Source organism: Anomaloglossus baeobatrachus, unplaced genomic scaffold, assembly GCF_048569485.1.
Source record: "Anomaloglossus baeobatrachus isolate aAnoBae1 unplaced genomic scaffold, aAnoBae1.hap1 Scaffold_2529, whole genome shotgun sequence".
Classification (NCBI taxonomy): Eukaryota; Metazoa; Chordata; class Amphibia; order Anura; family Aromobatidae; genus Anomaloglossus; species Anomaloglossus baeobatrachus.
In genome coordinates, this window is record NW_027442106.1 from 134,021 (window position 1) to 159,347 (window position 25,327).

At 49.4% G+C, this 25,327-nt stretch overlaps 1 protein-coding gene and 1 long non-coding RNA gene across 2 annotated transcripts in view; both read left to right on the plus strand.

The window, feature by feature from the left end:
* The window catches only part of LOC142262759 (uncharacterized), a 38,995-nt gene extending 34,759 nt beyond the window's left edge, over positions 1-4,236 (plus strand). The window contains exons 2-3 of the long non-coding RNA XR_012730039.1: positions 3,786-3,960; positions 4,090-4,236. This is a non-coding gene — a long non-coding RNA (uncharacterized LOC142262759). The remainder of the gene's footprint in view (positions 1-3,785; positions 3,961-4,089) is intronic.
* A 5,067-nt stretch (positions 4,237-9,303) lies between these two features.
* On the plus strand, positions 9,304-22,959 carry LOC142262763 (uncharacterized). The gene is made up of 3 exons (XM_075332191.1): positions 9,304-9,404; positions 9,488-9,601; positions 20,307-22,959. The coding sequence occupies exons 1-3, from the start codon at positions 9,320-9,322 to the stop codon at positions 21,896-21,898; spliced, it is 1,791 nt and encodes a 596-aa protein (XP_075188306.1). The 5' UTR covers positions 9,304-9,319; the 3' UTR covers positions 21,899-22,959.
* Positions 22,960-25,327: the final 2,368 nt, after the last annotated feature.

The following is a 25,327-nucleotide window of genomic DNA, read 5'->3' on the forward strand; positions in this document are numbered from 1 at the left end:
AGACGCTTCTTCTAAGAAGTACCTTGCTGGGCTCCCCTTTGCTGGGTCCCGGCTGTTCGGTGAAAAACTGGATGAAATTATTAAGGAAGCTACTGGCGGGAAAAGTACTTCCTTGCCACAAACTAAAACCAGGAAACCTGTCCAGGGCAAGAACCAGTCGAGGTTTCGTTCCTTTCGTTCCTCTAACTGGTCATCCTCTAAGCCCTCAGCTTCGTCCACTACCTCAGCCAAGGATCGTAAACCCAACTGGCGCGCGAAGCCGCGTCCTCAGAAGAACGGAGGAGCCGCTGCCACTAAGGCAGCCTCCTCTTGACTATCTGGCTGCGCCAGCAACGTCCTTGGTCGGTGGCAGGCTCTCCCACTTTGGCGACGTGTGGTTTCAGCACGTCTCCGATCAGTGGGTGCGGGATATCATCTCCCACGGCTACAGGATAGAATTTTCTTCCCCCTGCTCCAAAGCCGCCGCCTTCTCACAGGCCATGGCATCCTTGCAGGCCAACGGTGTAATTGTTCCGGTTCCCGCCCGGGAACGGTTCAGAGGTTTCTACTCAAACCTCTTCCTAGTCCCCAAGAAGGACGGTTCCTTCCGGCCCATCCTGGATCTCAAGCTTCTCAACAAGCATGTTCAGGTGCGACGCTTTCGCATGGAATCTCTGAGATCGGTCATTGCCTCAATGACCCAAGGAGATTTTCTAGCATCCATCGACATCAGAGATGCCTATCTGCATGTGCCTATTGCGGTTTCACACCAGCGTTGGCTACGCTTTGCAATCGGAGAGGAACATTTCCAATTCGTGGCTCTCCCCTTCGGGTTAGCCACGGCCCCTCGTGTTTTCACCAAGGTCATGGCAGCAGTGGTTGCGGTCCTGCATCTCCAGGGGTTGGCAGTAATGCCATACCTGGACGACCTTCTAGTCAAGGCCTCATCCAGTGCAGACTGCCAGCGGAGTGTCTCGCTCACTCTCGCCACGCTTGTTCAATTCGGGTGGCTTGTCAATCTGCCCAAGTCCACTCTGACCCCGACCCAGGAACTTACGTACCTAGGGATGCAATTCGAGACTCTGCCGGCACTTGTGAAGCTGCCCTTAGTCAAACAGCAGTCCCTTCATCTGGCGGTGCGCTCTCTGTTGAAGCCCCGCCGTCATTCCATCAGGCACCTCATGCAGGTGCTGGGTCAGATGGTGGCGTCAATGGAAGCGGTTCCCTTTGCCCAGTTCCATCTGCGTCCCCTGCAGCTGGACATTCTCCGCTGTTGGGACAAGCGGACCTCTTCCTTGCATAGGCTAGTGGCTCTGTCGCCGCAGACCAGGAGCTCTCTTCAGTGGTGGCTTCGGCCCCTCTCTCTGTCACAGGGACGCTATTTCCTGACTCCGTCCTGGGTGATCCTCACCACGGATGCCAGCCTCTCCGGCTGGGGAGCGGTATTTCTCCACCACCGAGCACAGGGCACTTGGACTCCGTCCGAATCAGCACTCTCGATCAATGTGCTGGAAATCAGGGCTGTTCTTCTAGCTCTCGTAGCCTTTCATCACCTGCTGGCGGGCAAGCACATTCGAGTCCAGTCGGACAACGCGACAGCGGTTGCCTACATCAATCACCAGGGCGGGACTCGCAGCCGCCTGGCGATGTTGGAGGTTCAACGAATCCTTCAGTGGACGGAGGACTCCAAGTCCACCATATCCGCAGTCTACATCCCAGGCGTAGAAAACTGGGAGGCCGATTATCTCAGCCGTCAAACCGTGGACAGCGGCGAGTGGGCCCTGCATCCGGCAGTGTTCAGGTCAATCTGCCGCAAGTGGGGCACTCCGGAAGTGGATCTAATGGCATCCCGGCACAACAACAAGGTTCCGGTTTACGTGGCTCGCTCCCACGATCCTCAGGCCTTCGCAGTGGACGCGCTGGTTCAAGATTGGTCCCAGTTCCGTCTGGCCTATGTGTTTCCCCCTCTAGCTCTCTTGCCCAGGGTTCTGCGCAAGATCAGAATGGAGGGCCGTCGGGTCATACTCATTGCACCAGACTGGCCCAGGCGAGCTTGGTACCCAGACCTGCTCCGTCTGTCCGTAGAGGTGCCGTGGCATCTCCCGGACCGCCCAGACCTTCTCTCTCAAGGTCCGTTTTTCCGCCAGAATTCTGCGGCTCGCAGATTGACGGCGTGGCTCTTGAGTCCTGGATCCTGACGGCTTCAGGCATTCCTTCTGAGGTCATCTCCACTATGACTCAGGCTCGGAAGTCTTCCTCGGCCAAGATTTACCACAGGACTTGGAAGATTTTCCTGTCCTGGTGTCGCTCTTCCGGCCATGCTCCTTGGCCGTTCTCCTTGCCGACCATCCTGTCCTTTCTACAGTCCGGTCTGCAGCTAGGACTGTCCCTCAATTCCCTCAAGGGACAGGTGTCGGCTCTGTCGGTATTATTCCAGCGGCGTATCGCCCGACTGGCTCAGGTGCGCACCTTCATGCAGGGCGCATCTCACCTCATTCCTCCTTACCGGCGGCCCTTGGATCCCTGGGATCTTAATCTGGTCCTCACGGCCTTACAGAAACCCCCCTTTGAGCCTCTTAGGGAGGTTCCTTTGTTTAGACTTTCACAGAAAGTGGTTTTTCTAGTAGCCATAACTTCTCTCAGGAGAGTCTCTGATTTGGCTGCGCTCTCTTCGGAGTCACCTTTTTTAGTGTTTCACCAAGACAAGGTGGTTCTCCGTCCGACTCCGGATTTTCTCCCTAAAGTGGTGTCTTCTTTCCACCTTAACCAGGACATTTCATTGCCTTCCCTTTGTCCGGCCCCTGTGCATCGCTTTGAGAAGGCGTTGCATACCTTGGATTTGGTGCGGGCGCTCCGAATCTATGTGTCACGCACCGCCGCTTTTAGGCGGTGCACCTCACTTTTTGTGCTAACCACGGGTCAGCGCAAGGGTCTCTCTGCTTCTAAACCGACCCTAGCTCGTTGGATTAGGACGGCCATCTCCGATGCCTACCAGTGTTCTCAGGTGCCCCCACCGCCAGGGATTAAGGCGCACTCGACCAGAGCTGTCGGTGCCTCCTGGGCTTTCAGGCACCAGGCTACGGCTCAGCAGGTTTGTCAGGCTGCCACTTGGTCTAGTCTGCACACCTTTTCGAAGCACCACCAAGTGCATGCTCATGCTTCGGCAGATGCGAGCTTGGGCAGACGCATCCTTCAGGCGGCTGTCGCCCATTTGTGAAGTTAGGTTTTGCCTACTTCTCAGTTTTGTTTATTTCCCACCCATGGACTGCTTTGAGACGTCCTATGGTCTGGGTCTCCCATAAGGAACGATGAAGAAAAAGAGAATTTTGTTTACTTACCGTAAATTCTTTTTCTTATAGTTCCGACATGGGAGACCCAGCACCCTTCCTGTTGCCTGTTGGCAGTTCTTGTTCCGTGTGTTTCACCGGCTGTTGTTGTAGACAGAGGTTCCGGTTTTTCCGAGTTTTACTCTATCTCTACTTATGGGCGGCTGTCCTCCTTCAGCTTTTGCACTGAACTGGTTAGATTGTCATCCAGGGGGTGTATATAGCCCGGAGGGAGGAGCTACACGTTTGAGTGTAGTACTTTGTGTGTCCTCCGGAGGCAGAAGCTATACACCCATGGTCTGGGTCTCCCATGTCGGAACTATAAGAAAAAGAATTTACGGTAAGTAAACAAAATTCTCTTTTTTTATAAAGATAATGTGCTACTTTTACGGTTGTAATATTTACATAGAATATTTCATGTTGAATATTTTTTAGTACCCAAATAATATCTCACCTCCCTTATCTCCATTAATTTTACAGATCGGCTCATCTCCTTCCCATTCAGGTCCTTATAATATCGGATCCTCTCAGTGGAGATCTTCTATAGAAGAGAATTCTCCTGATTGCCCCGTGAAGGATGGATATGGACAGGGACAAGATGGTGGAGAGGATATTACACCTCACCCTAGAGATCCTCTTCCGGTTTACTGGAGAGGTGAGAGATTCTGATGACGTCACATTACACCATTCTTATCTATGGGAATAACAGATGGACAGAACTGGAGAGGTGAGGACTCTGGAAATGTCTGGAGTGAGATTTATTGCTGTGTCTCTCCATAACCAGGATTACACAGTAGTGAAGAAGACCTCTAGTGAGCGCTGTCAGGCCCCTGTGTCTGAGGGATGGGGAAGACCCCTGAGCCCAATCACGGGGCCTCCACCTCACCCCCCGATACATGAGGACATCAATGACCAGAAGATCCTAGAACTCACCTACAAGATGATTGAGCTGCTGACTGGAGAGGTGACACTGCTGGGAATGCTGGGACATTATACAGTAACGCTATGAAGGGATCGGGGGTGACGGTATTATTGTATGTGTCAGGTTCCTATAAGGTGTCAGGACGTCACCGTCTATTTCTCCATGGAGGAGTGGGAGTATTTAGAAGGACACAAAGATCTGTACAAGGACGTCATGATGGATGTTCCCCAGCCCCTCACATCACCAGGTAATAGACAGGACTAAATACACACGGCCTATAATTATCTGTATGTAAGGAATGAATTCAGTCCCTGTATGTCTCTCCTCCAGCTCTATCCAGTAAGAGGACAACACCAGAGAGATGTCCCCGTCCTCTTCTCCCACAGGACTGTAAACAAGAAGATCCCGATGTTCCTCAGGATCATCAGGTAGATGGAGAGAAGGTGCCATGAAATCCCCCTATGATGTGTAGACGGCTGTGAAGGTCTTGTGCTCAGTCTTGTTTTATCCACCAGTATTATCTACTTACACATCACCAGTTCTGTCTGTTCCCCTATTCCGTGATGCACTGCGGCATTCACCGTTGCGCAGCCGCAGTTCGAACGATGCTCCGCCTTCCGGGTCCTCACTGCACGCATGCACGCATACACACACAGCAGACATACATAGATACACCAAGCACATACACACACACATAGCGCACATGCACACAACACAGCCACACACACTGCTATATACTCACCTGTCCGGGGCCACCTCCGATTCTGCTGTCAGCCCTTTACTGCAGTTGAATGCTTTGTTGCGCCGTAAAGCATTCAACTGCAGTAAAGCCATGACATCAACCTGGAGTGGCCTCTCCATACACCGCACGCTATCATGGAGGAGTCTGCTGCAGCTGGAGGCTCCGCAGGCACAGAGGACATGTGAGACACGGCATAATAGAGGACAGAAGGGAACCAGCAGGAGCACATTACTAAAAATCTGTATCTGTATCTGTATCTGTATACCCCCAGCCCCCCCACCCACCAGATCTGTATACCCCTCCACCAGATCTGTATACCCCCAGCCCCTCCACCAGATCTGTGTACCCCCAGCCCCTCCACCAGATCTGTGTACCCCCAGCCCCCCCACCAGATCTGTGTACCCCCAGCCCCCCCACCAGATCTGTGTACCCCCAGCCCCTACCCACCAGATCTGTATGCCCCCAGCCCCCCCCACCAGATCTGTATGCCACCAGATCTATATGCCCCCAGCCACCCATCCAGAGCTGTATCCCCCCTGCACCTCCACCAGATCTGTATCACCCCCAGCCCCCCACCAGATCTGTATATCCCCAGCCCCCACCAGATCTGTATACCCCCAGCCCCCCCACCAGATCTGTGTACCCCCAGCCCCTACCCACCAGATCTGTATGCCCCCAGCCCCCCCCCACCAGATCTGTATGCCACCAGATCTGTATGCCCCCAGCCACCCATCCAGAGCTGTATCCCCCCTGCACCTCCACCAGATCTGTATCACCCCCAGCCCCCCACCAGATCTGTATATCCCCAGCCCCCACCAGATCTGTAAACCCCCAGCCCCCCCACCAGATCTGTATACCCCCAGCCCTCCCACCAGATCTGTATACCCCCAGCCCCCCCACCAGATCTGTATACCCCCAGCCCCCCGATCAGATCTGTATACCCACAGCCCCCGACCAGATCTGTATACCCCCAGCCCCCCGACCAGATCTGTATATCCCCAGCCCCACTCACCACTGCTCCTGTCAGCACCACTAAGCATAGACAGATGTTTTTTTTCACCGCACTCCCGATGTGATAGCATCGGGCCTATTTCTAGTATGTTTTATACTTGTGTAATGAGAGAGGTGGAGATGGCAGGATTAGAGCTGATCATAGATGGGACTTCTCCATCTGGCTTTGACTTTTGGATCACATTTATCCCATTCTCTACACTGAACACTTACATCAGGGTTTTGACATCAGGTTATCAGACCGAGAGAGGTCGCCCCTATCCCATGGGTCAGAAGGTCACAGCGCACGCCAGCACTAGTTGGATCTGCTTTGCCTTCCGCTTAGCTGTGCAGACGATCCTTGTGCTGGTGCTGCTAGGGTTAAGCAGACCCTTGTCTTTCTTGGCTTACCATCCTGAGTTGTCTCAGCTGTTCTGATTTCTGCACTCCCCCTGGCATAAGTTCTCACCACTTTACCTCGGTAGTTGCCAGTGATAACTTGCTTTTCCATGGTGCTGGCATGGAGGTGTGAGCCATGGAAAGAGAAATTGTTTTGAATTTGATCCTGGAGATTGCTGCTTGGAAGTTTTCATTGATGTATTTTTATTTATCATCTCCCTTTTTATTTATTTCTCTTTCCATCCCCCTTTTTCACCACCTGTTGTTTGGGAATGCAGTTTCTTTTTCCTTTTGTCTGTCGTTTTCCTTTTGTGTCATTATCATAAAGCAGGACTAATGTTCCCCTTGCCCTGCTCACTAGACACAGATGTGATTAGGGTAAGACAGGGATAGACACGTGATTGCCGCACAAGGGGAAAGAACCTGTCTTGGGACATCGGGGAGCTCAGGGTTGCTCAGAGTAAGTGACAGGGTTTATCCTTCCTGTTCCTCCCTAGAGGCAGTGGTTCCCACCCCATCTTTCTCATGATACACCGCTCAGCCTCTTGGTGACAAACAACAACCAGGGACTGCCCTGTATTGGTAACTGGTGCCTACTGGCAGCAAAGTCAAACCTCAGTGGCTCCGGTGATGACTGGGTAGGCACGTAATCATGCCCCTCCGGGTAATCCTGGTTGAGGGCGCAGTGAGGCTACACCCTTCTCCTCAACCTATTAGCATGACAGGTTTACATGTAATTCTTCAAATGACTTGATTCAGATTAAACCCCCAAAAGATCCATTCACTGTAATGAGGCAGCAGAGTTAGACTGGACTCCTCATGGCAGCCCGGCAATCATCCCTAAGTAGTGAACGGTTATCTCCAGTAATTGTATTATTACAGCGGATTCTTTATGATGTTACATCGTCATCTTCTCCCTATTCAGGTCCCTACAATATTGGATCCTCTCAGTGGAGATCTTCGATATAACAAAATTCTCCTGATTGACCCATCAAGGATGGATATGGACAGGGACAAGATGTTGGAGAGGATATTACACCTCACCCTAGAGATCCTCTTCCGGCTTACTGGAGAGGTGAGAGATTCTGATGACGTCACATTACATCATTCTTATCTATGGGAATAACAGATGGACAGAACTGGAGAAGTGAGGACTCTGGAAATGTCTGGAGTGAGATTTATTACTGTGTCTCTCCATAACCAGGATTATACAGTAGTGAAGAAGACCTCTAGTGAGCGCTGTCAGGCCCCTGTGTCTGAGGGATGGGGAAGACCCCTGAGCCCAATCACGGGGCCTCCACCTCACCCCCCGATACATGAGGACATCAATGACCAGAAGATCCTAGAACTCACCTACAAGATGATTGAGCTGCTGACTGGAGAGGTGACACTGCTGGGAATGCTGGGACATTATACAGTAACGCGATGAAGGGATCGGGGGATGACGGTATCATTGTATGTATAAAATGCATACAGCTGCACACTGAAAAAGCCAAAAATGAACAAGGGAAAATATGGCACTTCATTACTGCAAAAGAGAGATATTTAGTTTATGTATTGGCCAATGCATGTAAGCCTGGAAACCAACGGAAAGGTATATCTCTGTAATCCGGGAACCTAACTTAAATGCCACTATCTAGGTTAAAAACATCCGTGTCTGGGCAAAATGCCATTATTTGGACTACAAACCTCCATGTATGGGCAGCTAGGCTCCTGCTACAATGGTTATGAACAGCCAGGTCTTAGTGCGGAGTGCTCAGTCAGAAAGAGACTCACTAGAAATATCTAAAAAACTGACCTTGCCGTTGGTTTCTGGGCTTACATGCATTAGCCAATACATAAACTAAATACAGTGGTACCTCGCTTAACGAGTAACCCACATAACGAGATTTTCGCTATACAAGCAAAGCTTTCTGTAAATTTGTAACCCACTTTACGAGAAAGCTTTGCTGTACGAGCAAAATTCTCACCGCACACACTTCCGGTTTCGTACATCCACCACACTCTGACCCGCACTTGCAGTCCACACAAGCACACACATGTACGCACAAACACACACAAACACACACGCATGCACGCACACACAGTATAATGCTCACCTTACCTTCCGTTCCACCGGCGGTCTCATGGATCTTGTAGTTCCCGGGTACATCGCGACGTCCTCGCGGCGAACTACAAGACCCAGGAGGCCGGCGGTGGAACGGAAGGTAAGGTGAGCATATAACATAGTGTACCTTACGTTTCATTGCCGGCCTCCTGGGTGCTGTAGTGCGCCGCTCCACTCCGTTCCATGCTGGGATTCTGCCTCCATAGCGACGAGGGAGGAACTTCCTGTCACCGCTGCTGAATGGCAGAGCGCTGGCCAATCAGAGGCAAGCAGCTCTGCCTTGACGTCAGCGCTCTAGCAGGGAAGTTCCTGCCTCGTCGTTATGGAAACGCGATACACGGCCCGGCCCCGTACTGGTGAACAGCAACTCCCAGGAGACCGGCGATGGAGCGGAATGTAAGGTGAGCATGTAGTATGTGCGTGTTTGTGTGAGTTTGTGTGTGTTTGTACATGTTTGTGTGTGTTTGTACATGTGTGGAATGACAGAATAGGGGACCAGGATGGGACATTTAACCCGTTGTGGAACGGATCGTCAGCACTGCAATGATTTCCTATGGGAAATCTTGCTTTGCTGAACGAGTACCTTGTTTAACAAGCACAGTCCCAGAACGGATTGTTCTCGTTAAGCAAGGTACCACTGTATCTCTCTTTTGCAGTAATGCAGTGCCATATTTTCCCTAGTTTATTTTTGGCTTTTTCAGTGTGTAACTGTTTGCATTTATAGCTACTATGTTTTTTCAGTTAGCACCTGTTCACATTTGTTGGATGTGCGGGTCAGTTTTTTTAGATATTTCTGGTATCATTGTATGTGTCAGGTTCCTATAAGGTGTCAGGACGTCACCGTCTATTTCTCCATGGAGGAGTGGGAGTATTTAGAAGGACACAAAGATCTGTACAAGGACGTCATGATGGAGGTTCCCCGGCCCCTCACATCACCAGGTAATAGACAGGACTAAATACACACGGCCTATAATTATCTGTATGTAAGGAATGAATTCAGTCCCTGTATGTGTCTCCTCCAGGTCTATCCAGTAAGAGGACAACACCAGAGAGATGTCCCCATCCTCTTCTCCCACAGGACTGTAACCAAGAAGATCCCGATGTTCCTCAGGATGTGTTTCCTCCATCTCTATCCTGTAAGAGATATCTACTCATGTACTTTCTACACTAATTTTGTGTTTACATTTTTAGACTTTCTGCTCTGGGTTTTTTCAGCTGTATTTTCTTTGCTTCTTCTTCTTCTGCTGTTTGCTTCTAGTGTCTTCTCTATGTTGTTATGAAGGCAACTCAAAGACCTGCAGAGGGTTCATGAATACCCTGTTTCCCTAAAAATAAGCCCTAGTTACAGTCAGGAGTTGGGAGGAGTCAAACTGCGCAATGTCTCAGGAACCCCACTCTCTTAGGGACCCCATCAGTTGTATTCTTAGGTTGATTGTTTAAGGACCTTTGATGAAGTCATGTGACATGATGTAAACAAAGGTCTCTTAATTGCTGGAGTCTAAAAGAATTGAACAGGACACAGGCTGGCATGCAGGACTGGTATTAGTGGAAAGGGAGAGCAAACTGGGCAATTTCACAGGGCCCCCATTCTCCTAGCGGCCCCAGTGTTTATATGCCGATTATAGGACTGCTTAAGAACCTTTTTGACATCGCGTCATGTGACCAAAGGTCTCTTAATTGCAGGAGTAGAAAGCTGAAGAGGAGACAGGCTGGTGTGTGTGTGTGTGTGTGTGTGTGTGTGTGTGTGTGTGTGTGTGTGTGTGTGTGTGTGTGTGTGTAGATGTAGCTGAATATTAGAAAAGAAAGCGTTACAGCCGCACACTGAAATACCAAATTTTGAAACTACCAAAAAATATGTAATAAAATTATTGCTTTAGAGAATGTGAACTACTGGCAAACTACCCTGGAAGGATTGGAGACACCTACAGAAGGAGATTTGACACCTAGACCTTGATCCTTCAAATTAATATGCCAGAATTTTGTCAGAAATCACTTTTCAATCAATTTTTTTGTGCAACACAGAGTTGTGAAAAAGATTGTGCGACTAAATCATCACGGCGCGCTGTGCTGACATCACTCGCATGCCCTTCAGCTCCCAGCAGTACAAGCAGGCATGGCCTCCTCTTGCTGGTAGCTCATAGCGAAATGTATGACCTCCAGTGCCACCGCGAAGAAGCTGACTATAAAGCACGTGACTGTGATCGGAGGAGGCCTGATGGGTGTCCGGATAGCGCAGGTAGCTGCAGCAACCGGACACACTGTTGTTTTAGTGGACGAGACTGATGACATCTTGAAAAAAATCTGCCAAAAGTATTGTAGACAGCTGGAAAAGGGTCACTAAGAAGATGTTTGCGGACAAGCCTGAGGCTGCTTCACAGTTCATCAGCAAAACCCTCTCAAACTTCAGCACAAGCACAGACCCAGCGGCCGTGGTGCACAGCAATGATCTGGTGGTGGAAGCCATGATAAAAAACTTGGAAGTGAAAAACGCACTAATCAAGACACTGGACAAATTTGCACCAGAACACACCATATTTGCCAGCAACACATTCTTATTGGTAATAACTGACATAGCCAACTCCACAACTAGGCAGGATCAGTTCGTAGGGCTGCATTTCTTTAATCCAGTAGCAATCATGAAGCTGGTAGAGGTCATTAAGACATCAATGACTAGCCAAACGACTTCTGACTAGAGTTGAGCGATGTTCGAGGTTCGCCAATTTCATGTTCGAGTGATTTTGGGGGGTGCTCGAGATCGAACTCGAGCTTTTTGCTAAAAGCTCGACAGTTCGAGTTAGGTTCGAGAACGGTTCGATCACCATAAACGTAGATTTTCACAGTAAGGCTATGTGCACATGTTGCTATCTGTATGCGTCCTGCATCCCCAGCACAATCCCTCTCCCTTTGCTACTCATCGATCACCGATTCTCTTCTCTTTTTCTCTTCCTCAGACCTGGCGATGATCAGCTGATGCGGTCACATGACGGAATCAGCTTACACTATAAGTCGAGCGGTTTGGCTGGCTTTTTACCGCCTAAACTATCAGCTGATGCTGTCGGACAGGAGTCTGCACTGAAGTGTGTACTTTGTTTTGTTTTTTTTGCACTGATGCATCAGCTGATTGTATAAACGGCTTTTATACAATCAGCTGCTGTGTCATGTGATTCAGGCCCTTGAACCTGACACATCATCTGATCGCTTTGCCTTCCAGCAGACCGATCAGATATTGGATCCGGATTGGACGGCGCGGGACCCTTAACCCAGGGTTACTGCAGAGGGGGGTTCTTTATTTCAATAAAGATGGAGTCACTAATTGTGTTGTGTTTTATTTATAATAAAAATATTTTTCTGTGTGTTGTGGTTCTTTTTATCGGTACTAAACATTCATGGTGGCCATGTCTAATATTGGCGTGACACCATGAATTTCGGGCTTAGGGCCAGTTGATAATATACAGCTAGCCCCAACCCCATTATTACCCAGCGAGCCACCCGGCTTCAGGGTAGCTGGAAGAGTTGGATACAGCGCCAGAAGATGGCGCTTCTATGAAAGCGCCATTTTCTGGGGCGGCTGCGGACTGCAATTTGCAGCATGGGTGCCCAGAAAGCTTGGGCACTCTGAGCTGCAGATTCCAATCCCCAGCTGCCTAGTTGTACCTGGCTGGACACAAAAATTGGGCGAAGCCCACGTCATTTTGTTTTTTAATTATTTCATGAAATTCATGAAATAATAAAAAAAGGGCTTCCCTATATTTTTGGTTCCCAGCTGGGTACAAATAGGCAGCTGGGGGTTGGGGGCAGCCCGTAGCTACCTGCTGTACCTGGCTAGCATACAAAAACATGGCGAAGCCCACATAATTATTTTTTTTTTGGGGGGGGGGGAAACTCCTGCATACAGTCCTGGATGGAGTATGCTGAGCCTTGTAGTTCCGCAGCTGCAGTATGTCTGTATGGAGGAGAGCAGACAGCAGCTGCAGAACAACAAGGCTCAGCATGCTCCGTTCGCTAGTGTATGCAGGAGAGCAGACAGCAGCTGCAGAACTACAAGGCTCGGCATACTCCATCTAGGACTGCATGCAGGAGTTTTTTGCCCACCAAAAAAATTACGTGGGCTTCGCCTTATTTTTGTATGCTAGCCAGGTACAGCAGGCACCTATGGGCTGCCCCTAACCCACAGCTGCCTATTTGTACCCGGCTGGCTGGGAACCAAAAATATAGGGAAGCCCGATTTTTAATTATTTCATGAATTTCATGAAATAATTAAAAAACAAATGACGTGGGCTTCGCCATATTTTTGTATGCTAGCCAGGTACAGTAGGCACCTACGGGCTGCCCCCAACCCCCAGCTGCCTATTTGTACCCGACTGGGAACCAAAAATATAGGGAAGTCCTTTTTTTTATTAATTATTTAATGAATTTCATGAAATAATTAAAAAAAAATGACGTGGTCTTCGCCCAATTTTTATGTCCAGCCAGGTACAACTAGGCAGCTGGGGATTGGAATCCGCAGCACAGGTTAGTCTGAGCTTTCTGGGCCCCTCTGCTGCGAATTGCAATCCGCAGCCGCCCCAGAAAATGGCGGTTTCATAGAAGCACCATCATCTGGCGCTATATCCAACTCTTCCAGCTGCCCTGATGCCGGAGGCTCGCTGGGTAATAATGAGTTAATACTAGCTTTGTTTTACTAGCTAGTATTAAGCCAGAGATTCTTAATGTCAGGCAAGTTTGACCCGGCCATTAAGAATCTCCAATAAAGGGTTAAAAAAAAAGACACCACACAGAGAAAAAATATTTTAATAGAAATAAGAACACAGCCACACTTAGAGACTCCATGTTTATTACTCCCTCTTATCCCTCCACGATCCATGGTCTTCTGTCTTCTTTCTCCTTCAACTTATGCAGCTCTGCTACATCAGCAGCGCTGCATGGGAAGAAGACGCTGCTGTTCCTCGTGCAGTCTTTTTACTCCGTGAGTGACCAGAAGCTGCTGGCTGTAAGCGGTGACGTCACCGCTGACAGGCAGGTTGCTATAGCAACGGTGATCTCCGTTATTGACCGGCTGTGGCAGCCGTTGAATAACGGAACAGGGAGTCGACCGTGTGCCAGAGCATGTCGCCGGTACACGGAGATAAACGTGCACCGTGTACCGGAGAGATGCAATGACAGGACCTAGCATGACGTCTAGCCATGTGACCAGTCTGTAACCAATGAGATAATAGACACGTGACTGGTCACATGCTATTTTGACGTCACGATAGGTCCTATCATCAGTGCTGGTTACCAGGAGGTCGCGATTATCGAAAGGAAAAGCGGCGGGAGTGCAGGACGCATCGCGGGGACAGGTAAGTGTTATGGCAATGTTTATTAACTGTATGTGTACATTTATAATGTGTTTGTGTCTGCCTGCCATTGGTTTCAATGGGGCTCGAGAGGTTCGGTTCAGTTAAACACTAGGAAAGATGCCTGTATCATGTACGGACACTCCAGGGTTCATTGTTAACCGTCTTCTGGTACCATACCTAGTGTAATTCGTGAATCTTCATGATGCGACATTAGATGCGACAGTTCTGGGACTGTACCCGGCTCTTGGCAAATCGGGGTAATAAGGAGTTAATGGCAGCCCATAGCTGCCACTAAATCCTAGATTAATCATGTCAGGCGTCTCCACGAGATACCTTCCATGATTAATCTGTAAGTGACAGTAAATAAACACATACACCCGAAAAAATCCTTTATTATAAATAAAAAACACAAACATATACCCTCGTTCTCCACTTTATTCAGCCCGAAAAAGCCCTCCATGTCCGGCGTAATCCAGGATGATCCAGCGTCGCATCCAGCTCTGCTGCATGGAGGTGACAGGAGCAGCAGAATACACCGCCGCTCCTGTCACCTCCACGCAGCAAATAAAGACAGCCGCGCGATCAGCTGAGCTGTCACTGAGGTTACCCGCGGCCACCACTGGATCCAGCGGTGGCCGCGGGTAACCTCAGTGACAGCTCAGCTGATCGCGCGGCTGTCTTCATTTGCTGCGTGGAGCTGACAGGAGCGGCGGTGTCATCTGCAGCTCCTGTCACCTCTATGCAGCAGAGCTGGATGCGACGCTGGATCATCCTGGATTACGCCGGACATGGAGGGCTTTTTCGGGCTGAATAAAGTGGAGAACGAGGGTATATGTTTGTGTTTTTTATTTATAATAAAGGATTTTTTCAGGTGTGTGTGTGTTTATTTACTGTCACTTACAGATTAATCATGGAAGGTATCTCGGGGAGACGCCTGACATGATTAATCTAGGATTTAGTGGCAGCTATGGGCTGCCATTAACTCCTTATTTCCCCGATTTGCCAAAGCACCAGGGCAAATCGGGAAGAGCCGGGTACAGTCCCAGAACTGTTGCATCTAATGTATGCGGCAATTCTGGGCGGCTGCAGGCTGATATTGTTGGGCTGGGGGGCTCCCCATAACGTGGAGCTCCCCATCCTGAGAATACCAGCCTTCAGCCGTATGGCTTTATCTGGCTGGTTTTAAAATGGGGGGGGACCGCACGCCGTTTTTTTTAATTATTTAATTATTTATTTCACTGCACAGTATAGACACGCCCACCGGCTGCTGTGATTGGGTGCAGTGAGACACCTGTCACTCATCGTGGGGGCGTGTCTCACTGCAACCAATCATAGGCGCCGGTGGGCGGGGAAAGCAGGGAATACGAGATTGTTTAATGAGCGGCCGGCTTTTTCAAAATAGTAAAAGCCGCCGCAGCAGTGTGAATGCTGTGCAGCGCCGCGCCGGGGATCGGTGAGTATGAGAGGGGGTAAGAGGGATAGACTGACATGGACAGAGAGAAAGGGACAGAGATAGTGACCGACTGACAAAGATTAGTGAATGACAGACATTGTGAGGCGCTTCAGAACGCAGCTTTTCAGCTGCGCTCTGAAGCGGACCTTTTTAAAGCTGCGGTGCAGAGCGCACACCTGCGCACATAGCCTCAGACATCACAATCATATGAGGGATGTCACACGTTTCAATTGACTAGGTTCGTGCAACAAAACATCCAATGTATGAGGAATAAACGACGTGTATGCGATCACCGTATTTGCGTTCAATCTTGATCGCACGTAGGTGTCACACGCAAATACGTCACGAACGATGCCGGATGTGCGTCACTTACAACTTGACCCCGTCGACGGATTGAAAGATTTATTGAAGCGTGTAAAGCAGGCATAATACTCTGCTGGGCTCCTTGTTAATCTCTTTGATCACATGCTGTAGTGGAGTCAGTATAATTTGCTCCCCTTCTGTATATGCTGGCTGGACTATTCCATTAATGCCAGCTATAGTTTACCTATACAGGTCTGGTGAGGTGTTGTGATACAAACTAGTGATTGTTGTGCATTATTGCTGTGAGCAGTTGTGTTAACCCTTGTCTTTTTGTTTCTGCCTTCCTGCTCTTGCTTTTCTCCTTTAGTCTCTCACTGTTTATTTCTGTGAGTTTGAAGTGTGTCTGAATTTTGGTTTTCCCATCTGTCTTAATCTATATTTTCCTTTCGTCACGACAGCACCCACGAGAGAGGGATCCGCCCCCTTCAGGACAGGAAACCTACAGATAAAAAGGGGCGGTCCCCCTCCCTCATCAGTTGGTTTCCTGTCCTGCATGGAGAGGAACCTACAGTACCTGGGTCCGGTTGAGTCCGTGCGGTCTCCGAGGGAACGGCGGAGCTCGGGGTCCAGAAGCACGGTCGGTGGAGCTCCCCTCGTGGACTCCGTCCTCCGGTGCACCTCGTCCTCTTTCCTTTGGTCCGGCTTTGCCTCCGGGGAAATGACGCCTGCACGTGAGCGTGCCTGCTTCTTCCGGGTTGCTCTGCTCGTGCGCGGCAGGGGGGGCCCTGCCGCGTCGGCGCGCGTTCTCTGCTGCCGTGACCCGGAAGTGCACAGGAGCGCTTCCGGGGGAGTGGAACGGGAAGGTTCCTGGTGAAGCCCGTGGACCCCTCCTTCCTGAGCCGGACGCCGCATGGTCGGTAAGTTGCTGTCTGTCGCCGGCAGTGCACGGAGGCCGGCGCCTCTCCCTGTGTCGCGGGCTGCGCCTTCCGGCTGCATGGCGTGTGCATGCGGGGGGACGTGTGTCCGGCGCCTGCCGCGTCCGCGCTCTGTCTCCTCGGCGGTGATTGGCAGTGCACGGAAGATCGGAGAAAGTGTCTCTGCCTGCACTTCCCCCTGACCACCAGTCCGGGGTCGGTACGTTGCTTCAGGTCCGGGAGCGGGCCTTTGGTGCTGGATTCTGCCGCATGGGCCGGCGGCTGGGCCTCCTAGCCCCTGTGGCCTCCTGGCCTCTGTGGCCTCTGGGCCTTCTGCCCGCTGTGGCCCGGCCTCTGTGGCCTCTGTGGACTCCTGGCCCCTGTGGCCTCCTGGCCCCTGTGGCCTCTGTGGCCTCCTGGCCCCTGTGGCCTCTGTGGCCTCCTGGCCCCTGTGCCCTCTGTGGCCTCCTGGCCTCTGTGGACTCCTGGCCCCTGTACCCTCTGTGGCCTCCTGGCCCCTGTGGCCTTGTGTGTCCTGGCCCCTGTGGCCGCTGTGTCTCCTGGCCCCTGTGGCCTCTGTGCCCTCCTGGCCTCTGTGGCCTGTGTGTCCTCCTGGCCTCTGTGGCATCTGAGCCTTGTGGCCTCTGGGCCTCTTGGCTTCCGTGTCCTCTGGGCCTCTTGGCTTCTGTGGCCTCTGGACCTCCTGGCCTCTGTGGCCTCTGGGCATCCTGGCCTCTGGGCGTCCTGGCCTCTGTGGCCTCTGGGCCTCCTGGCCTCTGTGGCCTCTGGACCTCCTGGCCTCTGAGCCTCCTGGCCTCTGTGCCTCCTGGCCCTTGCGCCTCCTAGCTTCGTGCCTCTGGGCCTCCTGGCCTCCTGGTCTCTGTACCTCCTGGCCCGGGCCTCCTGGCCTCGGGCCTCTGTGTCTCTTCGCCTCGTGTTTCCTCGCCTCGTGCTTCCTGGTCTTGTGCCTCTATGCCTCTGTGCCTTCTGGCCTTGGTCCGCTGTGCCTCCTGGCCTTGGTCCGCTGTGCCTCCTGGCCTTGGTCCGCTGTGCCTCCTGGCCTGGGGCCTCGGTGCCTCCTGGCCTGGGGCCTCTGTGCCTCCTGGCCTCTGTGCCTGCTGGCCTCGGTGCCTCCTGCCTTCGGGCCTCTGTGTCTCCTGCCTCTGTGCCTTGTGCTTCCTGGCCACGTGCCTCGGTTGCCTCCTGGCCTCGTGCCTCCTGCCTCTGTGCTTCCTGGCCTCCGTGCTTCCTGGCTTCTATGCTTTTGGCCTCTGTGCTTCCTGGCCTCTGTACCCCCTGGTCTCGGGGCTTCCTGGTCTGGGCCTCCTGGCCGCTGTGGCCTCTGTGGATTCCTGGCCTCTGTGGCTTTCTGGCCTCTATGGCTTCCTGGCCTCGGTGGCCTTCTGACCTCTGTGGCTTCCCGGCCTCTGTGGCTTTCTGGCCTCTGTAGCTTTCTGGCCTCTATAGCTTTCTGGCCTCCTGGCCTCTGTGGCTTCCTGGCCTCTGTAGCTTCCTGGCCTCTGTAGCTTCCTGGCCTCTGTGGCTTCCTGGCCTCTGGGCCTCCTGGCCCCGTGCCTCTGTGCCTCTGTGCCTCTGTGCCTCTTGGCCGCTGTGCCTCTTGGCCGCTGTGCCTCTTGGCCTCTGTGCCTCTTGGCCTCTGTGCCTCTTGGCCGCTGTGCCTCTTGGCCGCTGTGCCTCTTGGCCTTTGTGCCTCTTGGCTTTTGTGCCTCTTGGCCCTTGTGCCTCTGTGCCTCTTGGCACTTGTGCCTCTGTGCCTCTGTGCCTCTTGGCCGCTGTGCCTCTTGGCCTCTGTGCCTCTTGGCCTCTGTGCCTCTTGGCCGCTGTGCCTCTTGGCCGCTGTGCCTCTTGGCTTTTGTGCCTCTTGGCCCTTGTGCCTCTGTGCCTCTTGGCACTTGTGCCTCTGTGCCTCTTGGCACTTGTGCCTCTGTGCCTCTTGGCCCTTGTGCCTCTGTGCCTCTTGGCCTCTGTGCCTCTTGGCCTCTGTGCTTCTTGGCCTCTTGGCCTCGGTGCCTCTGTGCCTCTTGCCTTGTGCTTCTTGGCCCTTGTGCCTCTTGGCCCTTGTGCCTCTGTGTCTGTGTCTCTTGGCCTCTGGGCCTCTTGGCTTTTGTGCCTCTTGGCCCCTGTGCCTCTGTGTCTGTGTCTCTTGACCTCTGTGTCTCTTGGCCTCTGTGTCTCTTGGCCTCTGTGCCTCTTGGCTTTTGTGCCTCTTGGCTCTTGTGCCTCTGTGTCTCTTGGCCCTTGTGCCTCTGTGCCTCTTGACCCTTGTGCCTCTTGGCCCTTGTGCCTCTGTGTCTGTCTCTTGGCCTCTGTGCCTCTTGGCCCTTGTGCCTCTTGGCCCTTGTGCCTCTTGGCCCTTGTGCCTCTTGGCCCTTGTGCCTCTGTGCCTCTTGGCCCTTGTGCCTCTGTTCCTCTGTGCGTCTTGGCCTCTGTGCGTCTTGGCCTCTGTGCGTCTTGGCCTCTGTGCGTCTTGGCCTCTGTGACTCTTGGCCTCTGTGACTCTTGGACGTGTGGGTCTGTAATTCTAGTCCTGCGTCTCTAGGCTTTGCGCTTTTGTGCCTTGCTCCTTGCGGCGCTCCTGCCTTGCGCCTCTGGCGCCTTGCGCCTCCCTGGCCTTGCACCTGGCCTGGCGCCTCGGCCTTCCTGCCTCGCCTCTGGGTCTCTGGTCTTGCGTCCCGGCATGGGGGGGTGTTGTGCCGCCCTTTTCTTTGCCCTCTCCCGTTTCTCTGCAACCAACTGATGAGGGAGGGGGACCGCCCCTTTTTATCTGTAGGTTTCCTGTCCTGAAGGGGGCGGATCCCTCTCTCGTGGGTGCTGTCGTGGACTCAGGAAAATCCCATTACCAGTACGTAATTTAGTCTTTCCATCATACTCCTGCTCCTTCCTTCCACGTTCAGGGGTAATCCAGAGGTTAGGGATAGCCTAAGGTCTCCTAGCATGAGGGAAAGTATAACAGCCCCCTGTCCCTCATTATTCTACAGTCACATTGCGACAATCAAAAATAGATAATAAAACAAGCGCACTATGAGAAGCACCCGTGGAATCCTTTTAGCGTTTAAAAAATTAGAATTGCTCACCTTTGTTGGTTGTGCGCCCCCGCACAACTTCAGTGAAGGCTAATCAGTCTGGAGTTCCTCCGAACAGATCCTATGTCCAGGCTTCCAACATCCAGATTGTGGGTATCGTTGTCGGCTACTGATTTCCACCGGCACCATGGAAATCAGGTTCTTGTTCCTCTCTCCTCCAGCTAACCAGCTGGATTTTTTTATATGTCAGCAGGTCCTTTGCTGCTAATACCGATTCCCAACAGGGAGGGGGTAAATGGATAATTATTTCGGTCTAATATAGCGCAAAAAGGATATTTGCTGATATTAATTATTTGAACTTTATTGAATAGGCACTCCTATTATTACAACGCGTTTCAGCAGAGTTGCTTTCATCAGGTAAAATAGGAGTAGTCCTATTTTACCTGATGAAAGCAACTCTGCTGAAACGCGTTGTAATAATAGGAGTGCCTATTCAATAAAGTTCAAATAATTAATATCAGCAAATATCCTTTTTGCGCTATATTAGACCGAAATAATTATCCACATTGCGACAATCAATCAGAATTTTTAATGTAGCACATTCCAGAGAACTGGTGCTAGGAATGGGAGGTCCGAATTAACAAAGATGTAACTCTTAAATCTCGAAATTGAAGAACAGATTCAGAATAATTTGTTTCCTAATTTAATTTCTTATGTTATGGTTTAAAAAAATAAATCTACTTTCAAAATTATATCATAAAAAATAATAACATTGTGTTTATTTTTAGCCGATGACTATATCAGGAGTTCAGATGGAAATCTAATATCTTCAGAATTTAAAACAGATGATCAAAGTATCACACATGATACATATGAAGAGCATGCTGCTGCCCCAGATATACCTCCAGTCCTTCCTTGGAAAGCTTTATCACCTGATCTTTTCAAACAAGTCCAAAATTCCAATTTATTACAGAATTGTAAGCAAAATAAAAGTTACAGAAGGCATGTGGAACATGAAAAGGCTCCTACAAGGGAGAAACCATTTTCATGTTCACAGTGTGGGAAATGTTTTATCCAGGAATCAGACCTTGTTAGACATCAGAGAACTCACACAGGGGAGAAGCCATTTTCATGTTCAGAGTGTGGGAAATGTTTTATTCAGAAATCACACCTTGTTATACATCAGAAACATCACACAGGGGAGAAGCCATTTTTATGTTCAGAGTGTGGGAAATGTTTTACTCAGAAATCACACCTTGTTACACATCAGAAAATTCACACAGGGGAGAAGCCATTTTCATGTTCAGAGTGTGGGAAATGTTTTACTTGGAAATCACAACTTCTTGAGCATCAAATATGTCACACCGGGGAGAAGCCATTTTCATGTTCAGAGTGTGGGAAATGTTTTATCCAGGAATCAAATCTTGTTAGACATCAGAGAACTCACACAGGGGAGAAGCCATTTTCATGTTCAGAGTGTGGGAAATGTTTTATTCAGAAATCACACCTTGTTAGACATCAAAAAAATCACACAGGGGAGAAGCCATTTTCATGTTCAGAGTGTGGGAAATGTTTTTTTCGGAAATCACAACTTCTTGAGCATCAAATATGTCACACCGGGGAGAAGCCATTTTCATGTTCAGAGTGTGGGAAATGTTTTATCCAGGAATCAAATCTTGTTAGACATCAGAGAACTCACACAGGGGAGAAGCCATTTTCATGTTCAGAGTGTGGGAAATGTTTTATTCAGAAATCAAATCTTGTTAGCCATCAGAAAATTCACACAGGGGAGAAGCCATTTTCATGTTCAGAGTGTGGGAAATGTTTTATTCGGAAATCAGTTCTTGTTTGGCATCAAAGAGCTCACACAGGGGAGAAACCATTTTCATGTTCAGAGTGTGAGAAATGTTTTATTCAGAAATCAGACCTTGTTAAACATCAAAAAAATCACACAGGGGAGAAGCCATTTTTATGTTCAGAGTGTGGGAAATGTTTTACTTGGAAATCACAACTTCTTGAGCATCAAATATGTCACACCGGGGAGAAGCCATTTTCATGTTCAGAGTGTGGGAAATGTTTTATCCAGGAATCAAATCTTGTTAGACATCAGAGAACTCACACAGGGGAGAAGCCATTTTCATGTTCAGAGTGTGGGAAATGTTTTAGTCAGAAATCACACCTTGTTAGACATCAAAAAAATCACACAGGGGAGAAGCCATTTTCATGTTCAGAGTGTGGGAAATATTTTATTGAGAAATCACACCTTGTTGTTCATCAAAGATCTCACACAAGGGAGAAGCCAATTTCATGCCCAGAATGTGGTAAATGTTTTACTAGGAAATCAGGTCTTGTTTACCATCAAAAATATCACACAAAATAAACCATTTTTATGTTCTGAAGGTGGAAAATGTTATTCTTAGAAATCAGATCTTGTTAAATATGTGAAGAAGCCGCACAGGGAAGGAACCTTTTCATGTTGTGAGTAATTGAAATGTATAACTGGTAAATCAAGTCTTTGCGACCATCAGAAAACCAACAGAGAGGAGCAGCCATTCTTGCTTTCAGAATTTGGCAAATGTTTTTTTCATTAATGAGGTACTTTTGTCAGATGAGTCACACGGGAGAAGCCATCATGATGTATCATAATTCAAAGGGTATATCCAAAAGTCGGCTACAATTGCTCAAGTAAGAATTGGTGAGGGAAAGAAAAATGTTCTCTCTTTTTAAACTTATCGTATTTTTTGGACTATAAGACACACCTAGGTTTTGCTGGAGAAAAATAGGGAAAAAGATTGAAGGAAAAATGTGGTCATGACGCACTGTTATGGGGGAATCTGCTAGTGACACTGTTACAGGGGTAATATCCCGTAGTTTCTAGTGCAATGTGTTTGATGACTTTCCCTTTAAATAGGGCTTATCACAAATCTGTGGCTGCCTTTATTATTTACTTAAACAGTGAAGAGCCGCAGATTAGTGATTTTTTTAAATATAATCCAGTACCAAAACTTTTAGAAGTGTCCCTAATGTCCCCGAAAAGGAACTTCCAGGTTGTGAGATCCCACAACCCTCAGTGATCACTGATAGCGTGAGCTCTACGACCCCAGCTCTGCGGCATCCTTAAGCAGTTCAATAAAACCTTAAAAAAGTATGTGACAGCGTTGGAGTAGTTGAGAAAACTATTTCTCATGCTTAGAGCAGCTGCAAAGATTTGTGGGGTCCCGCTCTGCACACTGAGATCCCACAAAATGGAAATTCAGGCTCCACTTTGCTAGTAAGTTGGGTATTTCGAGAGCCTTTATGAACATTTGAGAAAAGTTTTGATACTAGATTATATTTAGATAATTCACTAATCTCAATTTACCCACTGCTAAAAGAGCAGCCCCAGATTGGAGATAGGAACTCTGAAGTATATCACATTGTATATAATTGCATTTCAAAACTTGTTTTGTTAATAAATGCTTGTAAATGTATATTCTTCATGCCTGTCTTTCTCTATTGTTTAGATGTGATGATTTTTCCTCAGAACCTCTGGAGTTGAGGCAGAGCTGTAGGCATTTCTCACAAAAATAGTGAGGGGATGTCACGGAGATGTCACGGCTGGCTGACAATCCAGTGGCAGAAGTGTTGGAAAAATCCCAGAAATTTGCAGCACGTGTTGTTATCTGACAGTTCTCATTTTCTACAGCAGTGGACTCCATGACTCTGGGAAACTGTCAGTTTTTCCTCTGTTGTCAGTCTCTGACTTCCTTTAGAAACCTTACCCTGGGGTGCTTTGGGTGAAGTTTATAGTTGTTCCTGGCTGTGATTTGCAGAGGTCGTCTCCTCCTGTTGTTCCTGAGACTTCTGTGGTAGCTGCTCCTCAGTCCTAAGATGACTGTTTGACTTTTGCTATGTACCTGGGCTCAGGTGGTAGCAATTGTATTTCCTCTGTATTGTTTCCATTTGTCTCCTTTAGCGTTAGTGATGTTGACGAAGAGCTCATACGTACCATCCTTACTTAGGCCCAGATCAAGGTTTGCCTAGTGTGGTGTGAGGTATTCCTGCTCGGTGACAGGTGCAGAACCTATATAAAGTTGCTGAGGGCAGTGAGGGTGAGCTGTATTGTCAGGGGTCACCACTTCCCCCTTTCCCTAGTGATAGGGCATTCTTTTCCCCTTCCCTTTGTATTGTAATATACGGCTGGTATAGGTTCTATCCCCAGCAGGGACAGGGGACAATTGAATGACACTATGCATCCTAGATATGTGAAAGTTTTTAAAAATGCTCTGGTCCCAATTTATCAAAGCTTTTATACCAAAAAAATGGCACAAAATCTTTGAAAAGTCACAAAAATTTGGATCAGTTCATAGTTGTGCCAAATTCTGGTGGCTTTTGCCATTTTCACTCCAAAACTGGCAGGGTGTAATACTACTGTATGTACTGAGGATTTCGATTGCGTTAGGGCAATGACAACCAGAGACGAGTTCTTGGTGAAGTTGACATCAAAGTCAAGGGAAATACCGCATCCAGGTGTCCACTTGCCTAGGAACATCCTCGGCCTCCCGTGGCGTCTTGTGAGCGGGTTCTCTAGAAGGAAACGCAAAGTTGGTTACCCGGTTTACCGCTGCCCATTTTTCCTGTCGGCGTTCCGTCAAGCGGGTATCGATACGCACACAGTGTTGGAGAAACAGTTCAAAATCCTGTGGAGATTCAGCACGAGCTAACTCGTCCTTGATGGTACCGGACAAACCCTTTCTGAAAACGGACAACAGTGCATTGTTTCCCCAGTCGGTGTCTACCACTAACCTTTTGAACTCAGTGGCGAATTCGACGACAGACCGCTTTACCTGACGTAAGGAAAGCAGAGCCGATTCAGCGGTAGCACGGCGATTAGGATCATCAAACATTTGCGCCATTGCTGTTAAAAAGTCATCCAGGTTATTTAAACGGATATCACGATTCTCTATCATAGGATTAGCCCAAGCCAGTGCTCGTGAGGTTAACAACATGATTATACATAACACTTTTGACCGGTCAGAACGGTAATAATCAGCATGTACATCAAAAAACAGTATACACTGGTTAACAAACCCACGAAACTGACTACGATCACCACTGAAACGAAATGGGGGTAACCTAGGCATACCGGGAGCTGATACAGATGTAGCGGGGGTGGCTTCCTGAGCCTCAACTCTGACTTGCAAATCCTGAATAGCCGGACCCAGTACCTGGTGATCATGGCCCAGCTGTACCTCCACATCTCTAAGCTTAGTTTGCACCGCCTCCATCTCCTGCTGCAAGGAGTTAATCATGGAGAAAAGCTGATCTATTCGTGTCTCAGTCATTGCCCCAGCGAAATCCTTTTTATGGCCTGAGTATACTCAGGCACTGGACTAAGCTTTAGGGGCAGCTTTTAAACAGATGGACAGGAAGTAGGGCAACAGAACAGAAAACTCCATGTTAACAAAGGGCAAGCTCTTTCAAAAGAAAACTGGAAAACCCGGAACTCTGACACAGGGTTTGGGTGGAACGGGGGCGTAATACCACAGGTCCTTAAATTCATGATGATCTGTGGTGTTCCCTATGCCAGAAATTTCACTCTAGTCCCTGACGGAGTGAAGAGGCATGCACCACTTCATGAATCGGGCGTGGCCGCCACATAAATTGGGCTCTTTATGTTATAAAAATGATCCCTTTACAAAGGATAATTATTGTAATTAGAAAACTAAAGTATTTTATCTGATATCCAATGGATTATTTTTTTGTGGGGCTACGCACCAATAGAGATAAGCCGACCCGTTGAAGTTCGGGTTCAGCTTTTTCGGTTATA

Coding starts and splice junctions, on each gene's coding strand:
- LOC142262763 (XM_075332191.1), top strand. CDS start 9,320: ATGGAGGAGTGGGAGTATTTAGAAGGACACAAAGATCTGTACAAGGAC. Junction 9,405..9,487: donor CCGGCCCCTCACATCACCAG/GTAATAGACAGG, acceptor TGTCTCCTCCAG/GTCTATCCAGTAAGAGGACA. Junction 9,602..20,306: donor GTTTCCTCCATCTCTATCCT/GTAAGAGATATC, acceptor GTTTATTTTTAG/CCGATGACTATATCAGGAGT.